Source organism: Pleurodeles waltl, chromosome 3_1 (genome assembly GCF_031143425.1).
Source record: "Pleurodeles waltl isolate 20211129_DDA chromosome 3_1, aPleWal1.hap1.20221129, whole genome shotgun sequence".
Classification (NCBI taxonomy): Eukaryota; Metazoa; Chordata; class Amphibia; order Caudata; family Salamandridae; genus Pleurodeles; species Pleurodeles waltl.
In genome coordinates, this window is record NC_090440.1 from 1,372,037,624 (window position 1) to 1,372,054,614 (window position 16,991).

General features: G+C 46.5%; 1 protein-coding gene across 4 annotated transcripts in view; it reads left to right on the forward strand.

Annotated features, from left to right (window-relative positions):
• Nucleotides 1-13,626, forward strand: part of ARHGEF12 (Rho guanine nucleotide exchange factor 12) — a 794,162-nt gene extending 780,536 nt beyond the window's left edge. For all 4 annotated transcript variants that reach the window (XM_069224871.1, XM_069224872.1, XM_069224873.1 and 1 more), the window contains 2 exons: nucleotides 9,347-9,416; nucleotides 9,873-13,626. In XM_069224871.1, coding sequence (XP_069080972.1) covers nucleotides 9,347-9,416; nucleotides 9,873-9,883 — 81 coding nt within the window. In that variant the 3' untranslated portion in view covers nucleotides 9,884-13,626. The remainder of the gene's footprint in view (nucleotides 1-9,346; nucleotides 9,417-9,872) is intronic.
• The last annotated feature ends 3,365 nt before the right edge of the window (nucleotides 13,627-16,991 follow it).

A 16,991-nucleotide genomic window follows, 5' to 3' on the forward strand; every position in this document is an offset into this window, starting at 1 on the left:
GAGTTCAACTCCCTCCCCTGTCCACCATATGACCTCATCAGTGCCCCTCCGGTGTTCACGAAAGTGATTGTGGTGGTTGTTGCCTATCCGAGGAGGTTGGGAATACCAGTTGTCCTATACATCAATGGCTGGTGGTCACATGTGGGCTGTGCTCAAACAGTGTAGAACCACCTCCAGAGACGACGAACCTGTTGGCATCTCTGGGATTTACCACTAACTTGCTGAAGTCACACCTTACTCCTTCACAGAGATACTTTTCATCAGAGCCATCTTCGACATGATGTTTTTTTAGCCTTTTCCTCAGGCTTAACGAGTCCTGGATATTCTGGCTAAGATTCGGATTTGTTAACGTTTTCCCTCGGTCTCTTTGAGAGCATCTCCGAGTTTTCTTGGCCTCCTGCATCCTGCTACTGACACATGACTGCTCTACAGTGGGATCTGAAGTCTCAGTAGGCTCAGCAGCAAAGGAACCATTCATATTCCACCCAGGCATCGGACAAGACTGTAAAAGATCTGTAGTGGTGGTTACTGGGCTGCAACTTGACCAGCAGCAGACCCCTCCCCCATCCATACCATACCCAGAAATAACAGTCATAACAGATACGCTGTTGCTTGCTTGGTGAGACCATCTGAGGGAAGTAGAGATCAGGGAACTCTGGGCTTAGGTAGAAGCCTTTCTCCACTTCAACTTGTAGGATCTGCAGGTGATTCACTTGGCACTAAAAGCTTTCATCTCGTCAATCAAGGAGGTGACGGCTTAACAGGTGAGCGGAGGGACTGGGGTAGCCTGATAGGGATGCACTTGGAGCACGCAGCTGAGAGCTTCCAAAGGTGACGCGATGGCCCCCGGTCCCCACCCCTACACTGCAAGCACCATGGGGCCAACAGCCCCGGAGGCCCCCCACTCTGTGTCAGCTTGGGAGATCTCTAGCCTCGGGCCTGAAACCATGTAGCGCCCACGACGAGTGAATACATATAGAAGGGAGGCGGTTGCAACCTCACCGGGGCATTGAACAGCTAGCAGGAGATATGTCCCCGCTTTGACTCCATAAGGTGCATGAGGCAAGACAAACTTGCACAAAGTCAAACGACTGCTCAGATTATTCCATTATCTCCCTTAAGAATATGGCTGCCCTCCCCCTGAGAGACTCATAAGACCAACCAACATGAAATGAAGACATACCTGGGTGGTGTAACCAAATGTAAAGTCTCGGGCCTCTGATATCAGGCGGTGGCAGGGGCCATCCACCATATTCTTTTGTTCCCTGGAAATGCTCACAGGGCATGATAGAAGGGTATTCGTCTGATACCAGATGCCAGCACGACTGGCAACAGATCTGGTTTCTCCACCATCTACTAATCATCCCCTCACTCTGTACTTGTACCTTATTAAAACATTGGATTTAGTCACTGCCAGTAGATCACACCTCGAGCCCTGGTAAGCCGACACGTAGATTGGGACTGCTCATGCTGCGGTGAGCTCACTAGTCTGTGACACCAATTAGCGGGCTCCGTCACGCACAACCACTAACACTCGCCCAAGAGAGCCAAGTTCCTGGGACCATCATAATGGGACACCTATGATCAACTGACCAGCACACATATGTGAACCGGATCGCCCTTCTCCTCCCCCCCCCCACCCACAAACAACAGCGGTGGCCACAGAATTAAGCTAACTGCTCCTCGACCCTTGATGCCAAGTTGAATGCCGTTTTGGCTGCCATTGAGCAGTCCAGACCATTTGTTGAGAAGATAAACAGACAACTTCGTGGTGGTTCTCAATCTTCTGCATACCGACCGTAGGAAACTGGCGGACAAAATTGAGGCGATGGAACACACACTGTCAGTGTTGCAACCAAAAGCTCATAGCCTGGAATCCTCACTCCAGACCCTGGTGGAGTGCCTACGAACACTAGAAAAGAGTGCTGCAGATGCAAAGGGGAGATCCCGGAGAAATAATGTTAGACTGGGTGGGTCTACCAAATAGCATCAAAGGCAGAGACTCAGTGAGCTACATCAAGACATAGTTACGAGAAATCCTACCTCTGGATGTTTTATCACAATTCTTCTCAGTTGAAAGGGCCCATTGGGTCCCGGCACGCAAACCTCCCCCTGGCTCAACTCCTCGCCTATTGGTGATCCACTTCCTAGATTACTGGGGCAGAGACTCTGTGATATGAGAACCAAGACAACTTGCTGAAATTAGAGTAGAAAAGTCTCAAATTATGCTGTTTCCAGACTACACCATTGCTGTTCAAAAACAGCGTAACTCATTTTTGGCAGTGAAACACCATCTGTGTGAATTAGACATACACCACTCACTACTTTTACCGACCAGACTACACGTAGTACCATAAGACATTTCACACTTCAGTTCCCTGGAAGATGCATGGAGTCAGTTGGCCTTCACACTTTCAACTCGAAACGCCTCAATAACGGGAAAAGTTCACCAGCCCCAAGGGGCTGGCGACTCAGGAAAAAGACTTCAACACAACCTCTGCGGTCTCTGAAAGCGGTTCCAGACCTGGAGCAAATAATTGCAGAATGCCATAGAGCTCTGGAACATGCTGCCACCCTCACAGATACTATTCAAAGCTCTAGCACAGGTATGAATGATGCTCACTCTTCTAGCAGGGAAAGCTCCACCGCCACTTGTCCTTCTCAACAGGACTCGACACCCCCGCCGGACATAACCCCACAAACATCTGACACCATCATTTAATACAGACTCAGCTAGCGGCTCTCGAGTCAAGTACTACAAACACTGGATATCTGATATAAATCTATCTATATAATCTGCCCAACCAATACATTCCCAGCATGCCTGATGCTGATCTCTCTGGACTACTCCACAAAGGTCGCCTACCAACACAGTCATGCATCTACACTACTGTGCTTTTGACTAGCCCTGAGCTTCCAATACCTACATAGATGTCCAGTACCATACAGACACCCACAATGATCCCGAGCAGAATGGTGACCCGCAAGGAGAAAATCAGACCGTCTCCTTCCCCTCGAATAGACACCCCTCACACCCCCCTTAACTTGCCCTCATGTATGGTTTGGGCAGACACTTGTTTCTGTGCGCTGCTCTCTTGGTATTTGAAATGTTAATTGTTGTGAGAAATACTGTTTGTTTTAAATCTTACCAATTGTTGTTTCTAAGTCGCCCCAAGTCTACTCCCTTTGTTATTGCCCTAATCAGACCCGACCTTGCTTTCGCATCTCCTGCGTTGCCAACAAGCGGTCTTTGGCCAACTAGCAACACCACTCATGACATGACACTGTCCTGGAACATGCACGGTATCCATACCCCTGCCTAGCATTTCGCCATTTATTCCTACCTCTGGCCAGAGTCTGCACAAATCGACTTGATACAATAATCACACTTAATAGTCCCAGAAGCCGCTAGACTCCAACAGCAGCCAGATTCATCCCATGGGCTCCTCCTTCTACGCCAGAGGGGTCTTAATCTGGGTTCGCCCTGGAGTCCCCTTTACAGTGGAGGAGGAGATCACAGACCCCGAAGGCCTTTATGCGTTACTGCAAGGGCGACTAGATGATAGACGCATTCTCCTTGGTAGCATCCATGCCCCCAAACACTGTTCAAGCCTCCTTTCTATACTGGCCCTCTGAGACACTATCATGCTGGAGTGGGATCCCTTGGTTGCTGGGTGGAGACTATAAAAGCATGCTTGATACTACCCTGGACCGCTCATTCACCCCACTACCTCACACTGCAGCCTTCTCTGTTGCACAGTCCCTTAAAATCTGGCTACAAAATTGGAACCTCCTAGCTATGTGGCGCCTTCGACACACCCTATTTACGGTGTACTCCTTTTATTCAGCTCTGCATGGCCTACATGTGCAAATAGATAGACCCGTTTGCACCACTAATCTCACCCCCCAGATACAGACTATTTTGCTACACCCACTCAGATCACAACTCCCAATACCTGCACCTAAACTGGGAGACAGACCCTCCACCCGTTCCCACCTGGCACTTGGAGCCCTTGACATTTTAAGACCGAGCAGTCTGTGCCTCAGTTGACCAAATGATGAATACTTGGACCCCAATAGTAATAAGACAGATACATGCTCCACGGAATGAGATGCCTTTAAGGCAACCCTCCACGAACACTGCTTGTGCCTAACTTGGAACGTGCATAGGCAGTTAGATGGAGAGATACTCGCTACGGAACATCAGCTATTGCACCTCAGAAATTAAGCTATATGGGATCTGAGTGCCCAACAACAACTATCAAGAGTTCAAAAGTGCATACACAGTATTAATAGAAAAATTGCAATGTTCGAATTACGTGGCTCATTCTGCAAAAACACACGCCAGAGCAGACCGGGCCTGGCCTTTACTCGCCTGGTTAGTATGGAAGGATCACCCTCATAGACTAATTTCTGCACTGCGAACGGCTACGGGCACTCCTCGGCTCGACACTCAGCAGGAAATACATGACATGATGAATTCTGGTTATAAGATATTAGCCAAAATTATAGCGGATCGACTAGCACCTCTGGTCCCAACCCTAGTTCACACAGACCGGAACAGGTTTGTCCTGGCCACAGACAACATCCTTTAATTTTCAGCATCTCTTCCAACTCCTTGAATATGCCTCAGTATCATGGCCCCAGGCGGTATGTTTAGGTCTAGACCTAGAGAAGGCGTTTGATTCACTCGAATGGCCCTTTCTATTTCAAGCCCTCTCGCTGTTTGGACTGGGACCCCGCTTCCTTAAAATGATACGACTGTTGTATACGCTACTGTCAGCCAGAGCCAAATCGGTCTTCCTCATATCTGGCCGAGTAGCGGTGGGCAGAGGTACGAGATAGAGATGCCCTCTGTCCCCCCCCCTCGTCTTTCCACTGCCTGTACTGCCACTAGCAGCTGCCTTGCTTGCTGGTGGGGGTGTGACTGGGGCATACCTTTAGGAGATCACACACATGATGTGTCCCTCTATGTGGGTGGTGATCTTATCTACCGTAGAGATATTTCCCAACTCTCCACAGACATTACTGATATTCTCGACATTTACTCAACTCTTTCTGGCTTATGGGTTAACTGGTCTAAGTCATGTCTCTTCCCACTGACCTTCACCATGCCCGACCCCGGGCCAGCCCCTGCTGCGCCTTCCCTCAGCTGGCGACCAGATACATTCAGGTATTTAGGATTATACAGATTTATTGCTTTACCCCAGATCTATTTGATGGAAACGGGACAGGTGCTGTCACGTCTCTAAGATCCCAAATGGCATTCTGTCAAATGTTTCCTCAGTCAGTTGTGGGACAAATAGCACTTCTTAAAATGGTCGATCTTCCTCAACTTTGATACTGCTCTGTCAACTCACCATTGTGCATTCCTGTTCACTTTTTTCGCTCCTTTGAACAAATCATCCTAGACTTTATATGGAAATCTTCCCGCTGCAGAGTAGCCCTCTCTAAGACTGGTTAACTGGGGTGGACTTGCGGTTCCCAATCTAGAACATTATTACCTTGAGGCCCAGTTACAATGGTTGTCACGATGGTTGGCCTCCAGCCACCTAACCGAATCAGTCAAAAAGTCCCCACCTGCATATTACATTTATTCCATCCCTGCGCTAAGCCACCCAGGCCCGTCCCCTGCTTATACATGTAGCCTACCACTGCTTTTGCAGATGCTAATATCTCACTAATGTGACAGTCCCTTATGCACCAGTCATCGCTGCATTGGGAACGCCATGGGGACACCACACCGCAGCGGAAGTTACACACAATGGGTGATCTCTAAGATGACTGGAAACTCCCCCAATGTGAAGCCCTTGTGAAGGGCACTGTTCTACCTCCTGGGGGTTTCCTTCTTTACCGCTCTTTCATTGAAGCACGATGACAGAATTGGGGAGACCTGAGCCAGGAACCACCCACTTATCTCACCATACAGTATTTTTAGGTCGAGGTAGACACCTAGTGCGTTGGCTGGCCGACTCATCCCGGCAACAAACCACCCCACCAGTCACAACATTCCAGAAATGCTAGTGATCTGACCGCCTACACCCATTCACGGACAAGGAATGATTCTCTTTATTAGAGGGACCCACCCAGGTTCCACGCAACCCCCGATTTTAGCTGATACAGTATTACATTTTTCAGAGAGCCTACCTAACAACCGCTAATATTAACCAATACTTCAATTGTGCAGACGCAGTGTGCCCCCGTTGCCATCTAGTAGCTGCAGACTTATTGCACGTTATGGACATGCCCCCATCCTTAACACTACTGGCACAAGGTGATGCACCAGATGTCTCGCAGTGTGGATAGGAACATCCCATTCACATGGGGGAAGCCTGCTTACTGGGACTTTTGGGACTCATTCTGGCCAAAAGACTCATCACCCTCAAATGGAGACCACTGGACCCACCACACTACAACATCTAGATGCAATCTGTTGGTTTGGGCGCAGAGGAAAAGTGTGGCCCTTCATAGAGAGGCCTGGGACTTTGGAAATACCCCATAGCCACTAACTGGGATACAGTACTAGCGGACCGGCACACCACAGTCCTTAGCACTTCCACAGTCCCTAGCACTTCCACATCACCAGGGATTTTGTCACCAGGCACCCTGACGGAACCAAAGGATGAAATAACACATACAGCATGGGAAACCACACACAGTGTACCAACTCTTCTTCCCACATGCACCTCTCACCTGCTAGACATGCTGTAGATGTCCCTCATGTGGTCTGTTATGAAGTGGTTGTTAGCAGCTTACCCTGGAAGATATTGGAAAATGATCTTGCTGTCTGCCGACCCATGGGCCTACCTATTGGCTTCTCCCTGTTAATTTTATTGTTAGTTCCCATGTTGTAATCATTTGAAATAACTCAGTTGAAAATGCACCATCTGAACTCCTTTTTGAGATGCCGCACATACAAACCCACTCACCACAGGACAAGACAAAACTTAGGTTACACTAACATTGACTCAGACAAAATATTCTGTACCTGGCAATGTATAGTGTCATCTTGTAGCAAATGGGTCTACATTACCTCTCTCAATTACTGTACGCTGTCCATATTCTTCAACTGTATGTAAACGCAATCCTTGAAATTATGGTCATGTAAACGAGGTATAAGACTGCTATAATACACTAAAATGCAATAAAACAGATTCAGACAAAAAAAGGAATGGGCGTAGGATGTGACACACAACACAACTGCCATGTGGCACTGCAACAAACAGAATATGTTGAGGTTATGGTTCCTGTGCCAAGAGGCTTAACCGCCTCTAGAAGTTGAAGTCGTTAGGGCATCACTCTGGTCATACAACACCTGGCAGAAACTTTAAATGCCAGGGCGGATGAAGTCAGCTGCCATTGCCTAGCAAATCTTGATTGGCGACTGCATTTCACAGCCGCACAGGGTGTTTTGCGGCAGTGGGGATAACCCAATCCTGATATCTTCGCCACTGTTGAGAAGGTGCAGTGTCAAAACGTTTGCACGCTGGAATTACCAACGCACTCCTCCCTCAGTGATGCCTTGTGTTTGATCAGAGCTCAGGACTCTTTTACTTCTTACACCTTTTACCTCTCCTGCCCAGAGATCTGAAGAGGATCAGGAAATATTGAGCCCAAGTCATCTTAGTGGCTCCAGATTGGGCCAGTAGAGTGTGGTACCCAGACCTTCTGTCCAGGGGGATCTGTCCTCCTATACGGCACCACTTTGGGTAGATCTCCAATCACAGTAGCAGGGCATGGTCCTCCTCCCAAACCTGCACAACTTACACCACCATGCTTTGACTCTGAGTGGTGACAACTGACTAATTTTGAACTACCTCCTGAGCTAATTAATGTTATTTTGGCAGCCAGGAGCCCCTCCACCATATGCAGGAGGTTGTTCTTCTCTGCATATCCAACTCTTGCAAGCCCAGTTGTCTAGTATTCTTCTTTTTTCCTGTCTCTAGCCCAGCAAGGCCTTACTGTGGCAAGAGGTAAAGGTTATTTGTCAGTCTTATTGTTTTTTCTATGGTTGCCTGATCAGCCTTCTTTGTCTAAGTCTTCTGTTGCGATGCAGTTTTGGAAAGGGCTGGTACATATGTTTCTGCCAGAGTCCTTTGTGATGTTCCAATGATGCCTCAACATGGTTCTTACATTCTTAATTTGTTCTCTATTGGAGTCTGTGCACAGCTGCTCCCTGAGATCACTCACCTTTCAGACAGTGTTCCTCATTGCGATTGTCAGCTCATCGCATGAGTGAACTGCAAGCATTTTCTCTCCAGCAACTGCACCTATGTGGATAATTTGGTGCTAAGGACCAAGGAAGTGTTCCTTTCTACTTTAGGCTGTCCATACACCTGTTAACATTCTTTGGTCCTCCTCATCCTTTAGAGGAGAAAGAGAGTCTCCATAGCCTAGACCTGAAGAGAGCCCAGAGTTTCTGCATTGACCGAACCAAGGAGCACTGGGCAGACGATCTGCTTTTTGTGGGTTTCTCTCAGGTGAAGAAGGGAAGAGCAGAGTAGAAAAGGACCACATGGATTGTTCTTGTTATAAAGATCTGCTGTGGTCTGGCCAAGAAGCAGACTCCAGAAGGCTTGTGGACTCATTGCACCAGAGCCAAAGCTGCTACCACCTTGCTGGCTTGCAGATTTCCTATTTTGGGTATCTGCCAGGCTGCAACAAACCAGAGTCTGTCTAAATAGAAAATCAGTAATGGTGAAGGACAGTAAAGTAAAAGAAGAGAAAACCAATCTCCATGCCTTGAACCTAGCGTCTGAATGAACAGCCTGGCAGTTCAGCAGCTTCACAATTTGGAGGGTTCCTAATGACCACTGTCAGAGCGGAGAACTGTGGTGAATTGTACCCTCTTGACATGATTCATTCTGAAATTATTTTCATACAGCGTATTTGGACATCACTGTGTCTACCATTGATGAGAAAGCTGTTGTACTGTTCACTAATAAAAGTCCTTGTTGTGTAGAGGTTCAAAGGGAGAATGTCAGCCTGCGGTTTTTGTTGTAGGAAGAGTGCAGATCTCCAGGAAATAGTATTGAACAGTGCTGTAAGCCCACTGGGCTTCCAAGCACTCTGGATTGGGACACGTAATAAGTAGACCACAATTAATTATATTGTTCTACCCCAACATCCTGCATATTTCTTAGTGATTAAAGTTCACCTGTTCCTGAACCAGCTGTTGAGTGAGCTCCATCATTGAACGCTCCTGGTCTGGCTCTGATGCCTTGACACCTTTCCAAGTGTGACAGCCAAGCACGCTCCCCATTTTGCAATTATTTAATGTAATTTCACAGGTGTTGAGTATTTTGGAGAAAGACACAACCATTAAATAATTGTTCTTGTTTTACAGGAGGTGGAAAAGGACTATTATGCCCTTCAGCGGCGGCTGGCTGGATCAGCTCACCCAGGCCAGCGATCAGGTACGTCTGGTTTCATTTTCTTGTCTTGTTGAATGTCTTCAGTTTGTCATCCTGATAAGTGTTCCTTCAAGCTGTTTTTGGTGATTCCATGTGCTGATTTATTTTTTATTTAAATCCCTATATATCCTGCACCAGCATAATTCTTCTATCTGTGGAGGTGTGCACAACCACAAATAACATTTGATGGTTTTAATATCTGTCGGCCTCTGAAGATCCTTGTTGCACAGCAGGGTTAGAGGCAAGTCCGAATGGACCACAGTTTGTCAACCAAATTGTTTCAAAATGACCTTGCAGGAGAAGGGTTTTAGATGGGACTATGTGTAACTATTTAGTAGATTATTGGTGTGTCCTTAGCTTTCATATTTGGGTTTTGTTGTATGCTGGGTTGTCTGTGAGTCTTGAACATGCTTCCCTTTCTGAAAGTCTGATTTATATGTCTCTTTTTTGCCCTTTCAGGGGAAAGCTAGGACAGTGACTGTTAGCAACTAAAGCTTGGATGGATTGCGGAATTAGACTTTCACCTGGTCCGTAGTCCGAGAGCAACCGGGGATGCTTGCAAGCCACGCATATGGAGGAGTCATGCTCTCTGGTTCTTCTCGGAAGAAGATCTGCTGTCTTCTGTTAAAAGATGCTTTCTGATTCACCCCATCACCAAATGGCCAGAGCACTGGGGAGGTTTAAGATATTACAGATGAAACTAGAATTGTTAAAACAAATCAGGTGTATTTATGTGACACGTCGTATCGAAAGCAAACACTTTAATCTTTTTTCTGTGTTTTCATCTAGAGGTAAAATACATACTCTGTATCATGAAGTAGAGCTGGAAGCATATCAGGGCCCTTGCACGGGTGATCTTTCATAGGCCAGCCTGCTTCTTTATGCTAAGCACTTCTCTTCGACACAGGCGTTGGGCCACCATAGCTGGGCGCAAAGGCTAGCCCTCTAACAGTCTCTCAGAGTAAAGTCAGTGGTCTGCTCTGTTACCATAACAAAGGACTACAGGATTGGTGTGTGCCACAGTCTCTGAAAATGGAATTTGGGCTAATCACATTACTGTGATTTTACTGTCATGCGTCAGCCATAGTCTCACTAGATGGGCAGAAAAATGGGGGAAATTTGCACTAGGCTCTGTTGTGTGTGATCTGTAAGACTGCTTGCCACAGTTTGTCAAAGAGGAGAGTAAGACCTATCCATTTACAGCACGGCCTCTTTTGTGAGACTCTTATAGGCCAAGCCCTCTGTAGGCAGTGGCATACAGGGGAGCTAAGCTAGAGACACAAGGCAGCTGAGTGCCACCATCTTACTAGAAAGACAAGCATAGGTCTGTCTTGATACTGTTGCTATGGTGCACACTTTACATATGTAAATGATCCAGTTTAAATTTGTTTTAACTGGTTTCTTGTGTTGTTTAAAATACCTGGGCTAGATGCACTGATGCTTTAGGAAGGCTGCTCTGGTGAGCGAGCCAAAGAAATTGAGAGAGTATAAAGTGCTAATGCAGTACGCCATGTGTCCTTGGTACTATCATGCACCATTCTTTCTGAACATGCACTGATGGTGCTTGGATGATGTATCAGTTTTAGAAGTCCTTTGAGCACAGTCCTCAAGGTGAATCTTCCTTGTAATCTGGAATGGCATTCTCTGTCAATGTTGGACCGATTTATGCAGTATTGAGTGGGATCTGCTGAAATAACTCTGTTAGGTAGGCTTGCAGATGATGCTAGGGAGCTTCCTCTTGCTTTGATGTTTGAAGTGACGTACAGTTTGAACAGCGCAACAGAAGTGGGCATTATCAATGCCGATTTTGTAAAGGTTTGGTGCGCATACAGAGAAATGCTGACCAATACAGAAGTCTGGGTGAACGCCTGTGGCTGCACATGGGGCCAAAAAGGACACCATTCGGAAAGCACGGGATGTATTTTAGTTCTGACTGCTTCTTTTGTAGCTTGAGATAAGGTATGCGCCCTAAGCATGAAACCTGGTGTCTGTTCAACTGAATGTAGCAGCGAAATTGACACTTTTACCTAATGCAGTCCAGAGCCAGTACGCAACCTGTGCACTTTTGACTGTAATACATGTGCAGGCACTGCCTTCTTTAGAGTGAAGTACACGTGTTAGCTGGCATTCCATTTCCACACTGACTGCAATGCTGAGCGTGGCTGTTATTAGACTGAAGTAGCTATGCATGCTGGCTTTAGCTTTTCTATGTTAGTGACTGTTAGCCTTTCTGCTTTCTACCCAGGAGGAGATGTACCTTCCCTGGCCCAGACATTGATCTCTGTTCTACCCGACTTTCCACAAACATGAGCCTTCATCTCCCTTCCCTGCATCGGACATTTAGATGTGCTGTGATTTTCAGATGTGTGGCTATGCTCCCCATAGCACTTCCTAGGTCAGACGTTTTTGTTCATTGTTCTCTCCTCAGGTCAAGAGTTAACGTGTAACTTTCTTTGTGTTTGAAATAACACAGAATTTTATAAATCTACCCACTGTGGGCTGCTTGTGGTGGTCTTGACCAGCTTAAGAATATTGTGAGCCTCAGCACTAATAGCTTTGGTGTGCAACAGTAGTGTCTTCTGCAATGGAATTGAGGGTTTATTCGAAAGTGGATCGAAGGTTTGTTCTTGAATTGATATGGTGATGTGGAATAACAAAGAGGAGCATTATTTGACTGTGGTACTAAATGAACCCTGGTAGGTTAAACTTCTGACACGCAAGGGAGTATTGGCCAGTATCCGGACATAGCAATCACCAGAAAACCATTGTTTGCCGTGCATGTTGATTTGTTTGCTGCCGGATACACTACGTTTCACAGGATACACTTGCAGTTGTACACAATTTACCACTTTTCAGTATCGTAACTTCACTTCCTATTTTTTACTGCACCACGCCATCTAGTGTCTGCTTCACTGCTACCTCTAACCTCTGGTGTAGCACCCATTGCAACCCATCATTTATTTTCAGGAGAATGTCTCGACTGTTTTCCTGCACACACATTGCTTAAGGCCATTTCCTTCCCTTTCCCATACAGTTCTGCACATTACCTTATGTCCACTTTATGTACACTGGTCTGGAAAATATCTGCTTTCCATCCCTTCAATAATGCTGGTCACCAACGTTCTCTCTTTCACTGACCCTGCTGCCTGTCCTTTCCATTAGGGGTCAGTCACCCAAGCCTTGCACTTGACTTGACGTCATTCCTTCCTGCTCCATGCACTGTTGTAAATAACTGCATCACCATTGCATTGCTTAAACATTGCTGCATAGACTGATACAGGACACTTAGTTTCCTTGCTGCTAGCACATCGTATCGTATTCTACTGCAGTTACTCATTAGCTGCTGCAAGTCACTTCCCTTAGTAGCTGCGTGCCACTGCCATCCCTTTGTGCACGCCTCTACACTAGCGTCCACCAGAAGCGAGGGAACCTTCAATCCATCACTTCCTCGCCTTGCTGAATGAAACCAGGAAACCAGTGTTCCTCCTCTTCCGCGCTGCCTTACACATACAGACCATACAGCTAGATGCCATCTTAGCAGAAGAAAGCCCATTTTGTTTTGTAGAGCAAAAAATCCTTCATTGTTTCTTCGATAAGGTCTCATCACTGCTTGTGTCCTGCATTCCAGTTAGTGCAAAATAAACAAAATTCTAAAAGTGAAAAGGTGGTTCTCGAAAGTTGAATACCTGCAGTGACAGAAAGCCCCTTCATTGGCCCTCGTACACAGAACCCTTTCTCAGGGCAAAGCCACTGTGTGCCCAGCTTGTTCACCTCAGTAAGATCCCAAGCACAGTTAGGTTTATCACTGGCAGCAGTGTGCAGATAGCACTTTGCAGATACACAGTGCATCAGTCTGAGTCCTACTGCATGGATTCACCCAGACTCTAATTCTGGTAATTTCTAAAAACTTGGCACACCATTTAATTTTTATGCGTTTCACACATACAATCATGTACTCATTTGTCAGCTATTACTTAAAACAGTGATCTGGAGGCATTGTTAAAATTTATTTCCATTAATATGATGTATGTTTTCTGATTTATGTTTGGGTGTCTGTAACTTTATTCCTAACACACATAGCCTGAGTTATGTTTGTACAATATCATTAAGTAGCTGAGAAGGTCAGAAGTCTTCAGAACGGAGTTTTGGACTCATGAAATGGTTCTGGGACAGTAGACGTGTATTCAGCTATTAAAAATGCCTCACAAACTGAGTCTGTGTAAGTGCTGTCATTTATCTTATTTTTACCGCTTTTAGGTCACCTCTGATTAATCATGGAAAAGTAAGAAATGCAGGTTGCAGTGTTATAATTAGGGATCTGTAGATGTTACCCATTAAAGACTGGAGTAGTTTCCTGTGATCTAAACTCTGGCCGTTGGCATAGGGGTACTCTAGTTTGAAGTAGAGAGGAGGTTTGGAGCATGAACTAGTATGAAAATGGCCACTAACTTATGCATTGTGAAATTATATTCTCTGACATCCAGAGTCATGCTGACTCTTCTGTGGTTGATGGTTGAAATTGAAGATTTATTTCTGACCACAGCCACTAGATGGTGGAATACTGCAAAGTGCATGATTCTAATGGATACTTCTAATCACAGATTCCTTACCTTCAGAATATCCCCAGACTGGACCTGCAGGATTGAAATAGCATTGCTCCTGCATGCTAGTAGGTGGTGTAGTGCGGCTCAATGTCAACATTATTACACCTGGGAATTGATGATGGAGTCGCATATAAGCACCATTCCTGCATGTTAACATGAGTTCCTTTCTTTCCACACCTGTGTACGTGGATCCAGAGCTCGTTTACAATTTTTTTTCTTGTCAGTTAAGGAGTCTGTCTTAAAAAAAAAAAATCGACTTTTCTTTCTGTGTTCAAGTGGAACGATGCTCCCTCTTAAAAAATAAAGGGGGTTAAGCCTTGTAGGGACTGTCACAAACAAATGTCAGTGACTGTCAGGGGTGTGCTTCTGGTTGTTGGGTTCAAGAAATGCACCTTTATGAATCTCATGGTTATCAGCAAGTGGAAAGCTTTGTTTTGCCAAACACTGAAAGAAGTCTCCGAAGTCCAGATCCTGTTCGAAGTCAAGGGCACAGACTCATTCCTGCAACAGGTCCTCATCACGGTCTAAGACATCAGGTAAGTCAAAGCTGAAACACAAAAGAGCCAAACAGGATGTTTTCCAGTCCTAAGACTCAGATTTCGAAGTCTGGTGGATGTTCCAGTTCCTTGCTGTCTCTCTTCTTCTCCCCTGGTGGGGAACCGATTCCGTAACTGATCCTAATGAACCTGGGTTTCCAGGTCCATCGGCGAAGTCACACAGATTGAGGCCTTTTCAGAGGCCTTATTGAGCATCTTTGGCACTCATACGGCCCCCTCTGGCATGCATTAGGGCCCTAAGGATCCACAGTGACCTCCAGCAAGCCTGCTCTAAGTGGTGCTTCCTGAACCCATCTTGGGTTCTGCTCTTACATTGGAGCTGACTTCCATTTTTGCTCCAAAATCCATGCTGGTCCCTTTGACATTGACACTGACCATGACACTGCCAGAGGCAGACCAGTTACTATAGTCATATCCAACTTTGACCTGAATTCATCTGCACCTGAACGAAGGTCGCCTCCGGAGCCATACCAACGCAACCAGCCCCATTTCAATCTGATTCAGACATGAAAATGCCTTTGTCTTGGAGCTCCACCCCAGCTCTCCTGACTGCTCAGTCAAACCTTCTTTGGAAATGACAGTTAAGACAATGGGGAATATTTTCCCCAACACTATAATGATGACAACCTTTACATGGACTTGCTTGAGATGAGTAGATTGGGTACTACCCAGGACACTGGGTTGTGTTCTTCCCCTTGGTCATCAACAGAAAGCACTGCCCCCTTTGCTGTGGTGATGATGGGCAGCAGAAGTATTACACTTCAGCTACTAACTTTGGAAGTCAAAACTAATTTTGGTGGAGTTTTTGTAATCTGGACAGATCTTATTTGAGCCTGTTTTACCGTTCAGTGAAGCATTAACGGCACCCTCATGGGCACCTAGTCTAAGCCTTGCCCTTTTCCACTGGTGAACTGGCAGGTTGTCAAGCTCCACAAACTGGCACCAGGCGTCCCTGACTTCCTGACACAGTATCCTATGCAAGGCATTCTGGTGGCCGAGGCTTCCACCAGCCAGGTGGATATCAGTCCATGTCCTATTACTCTCCTTGACAGAGTTGAAAAGAATTGAGGCATTCTGGAAACAGATCCATAGCCCTTTGGTCAGTCAGTGCCAGCTGTTTGAATGGGAGAAATTCCCATGCTTTAGGTGCATGGTTGGCGAGATCTTGATGGCAGACCCTGAGGACTCACGGGCTAACTTGGCTCCTAAGAAAGCCAGGCCATGGCATGCTCCTTTAGCCTTTCCGCTCAGGCAAGACCGCACCCTCAGTAATGTTGCCACTTTCAAAGCTTTCCGCTCAGGCAAGACCGCACCCTCAGTAATGTTGCCACTTTCAAAGCTACTGGAGATGTCTGGCATACCACCAAGGGTGCCATCTCCTCAACAGGCACACATCCCTTTTGGGGTCAGAATCATGCCGACATCATCCAAGCTTCCAGTGGCAGCAAACCTCCCAGCCTCCTGACCCATGGCATCATCCTTCAAGCGACTTTAGTTTGCCCCTAGTGGCACATATCCAGCCTGTGGGTGGCAGGATCAGAAATTTACTCCAAGGGTGGCAAAATATAACATCCGACAGGTGGATCCTTCTTGTCATTCAATGAGGCTATTCCTTTTCAACATGCTACAGCTTCCACCCACATAAGAGCATATTTCAGAGGAGCATATATCCATCTTTCTCCAGAAGTACAGGCTCATTTGCTATAGGTGCCATAAAACGGCTTGGATCAAGGCTATTGAATAGTGAATTTGGACAAGCAGGACAACTACTTTCATGTGCTCGTCCTGTGGTCCCACAGACACAACACACAGTTCAAGGTGCTTTTTCAATTTGCAGTGCTTCCCCTTGGTCAGTAAGTCATAGACCACCTCCATAAAATGACGAAACACCTCTGGCGACCTATCAACATGCTGAAGTCACACCTCCCTCTGTTGCAGAATCTTCCCTTTATAGGTGCTCTTCTGGACATGTGCAGTTTCTGGCCCTTCCTCCATCATGACGAGTCCAAGTCACTCGGGATATAATCATGATGTTTCACCTTTGGTCCCGAGTCTAGGTGGGAATGGCTCTGAGGCTTCTGTGCCTATTAGGCACCTGCATGCTGCTCTGGCCATGTGCATATGCAGACTGTGCAGTGGAACTTAAAGCCTCAGGTTCCCCTAGTCCCAGCACCAAGGGAACCTGTCCGATTCCATCCAGGTTTTGGTTGGAAACCGCTAAAGATCTGCAGTGGTGGCTGTGCGACCACAGTGGAGCCCTTATCCCTACTCCACCAAGAGTTGATGGTGATAATGAATGTGTCATTGCTGGGATGAGGTCACATTGGAGAGTTGGTGGACTCGTACATGGCGAAGATTGATCTCCACAACAACCTGGTGGAGTTGCAGGCCAGTAGCCTGATGCTGAAAGCTATAGT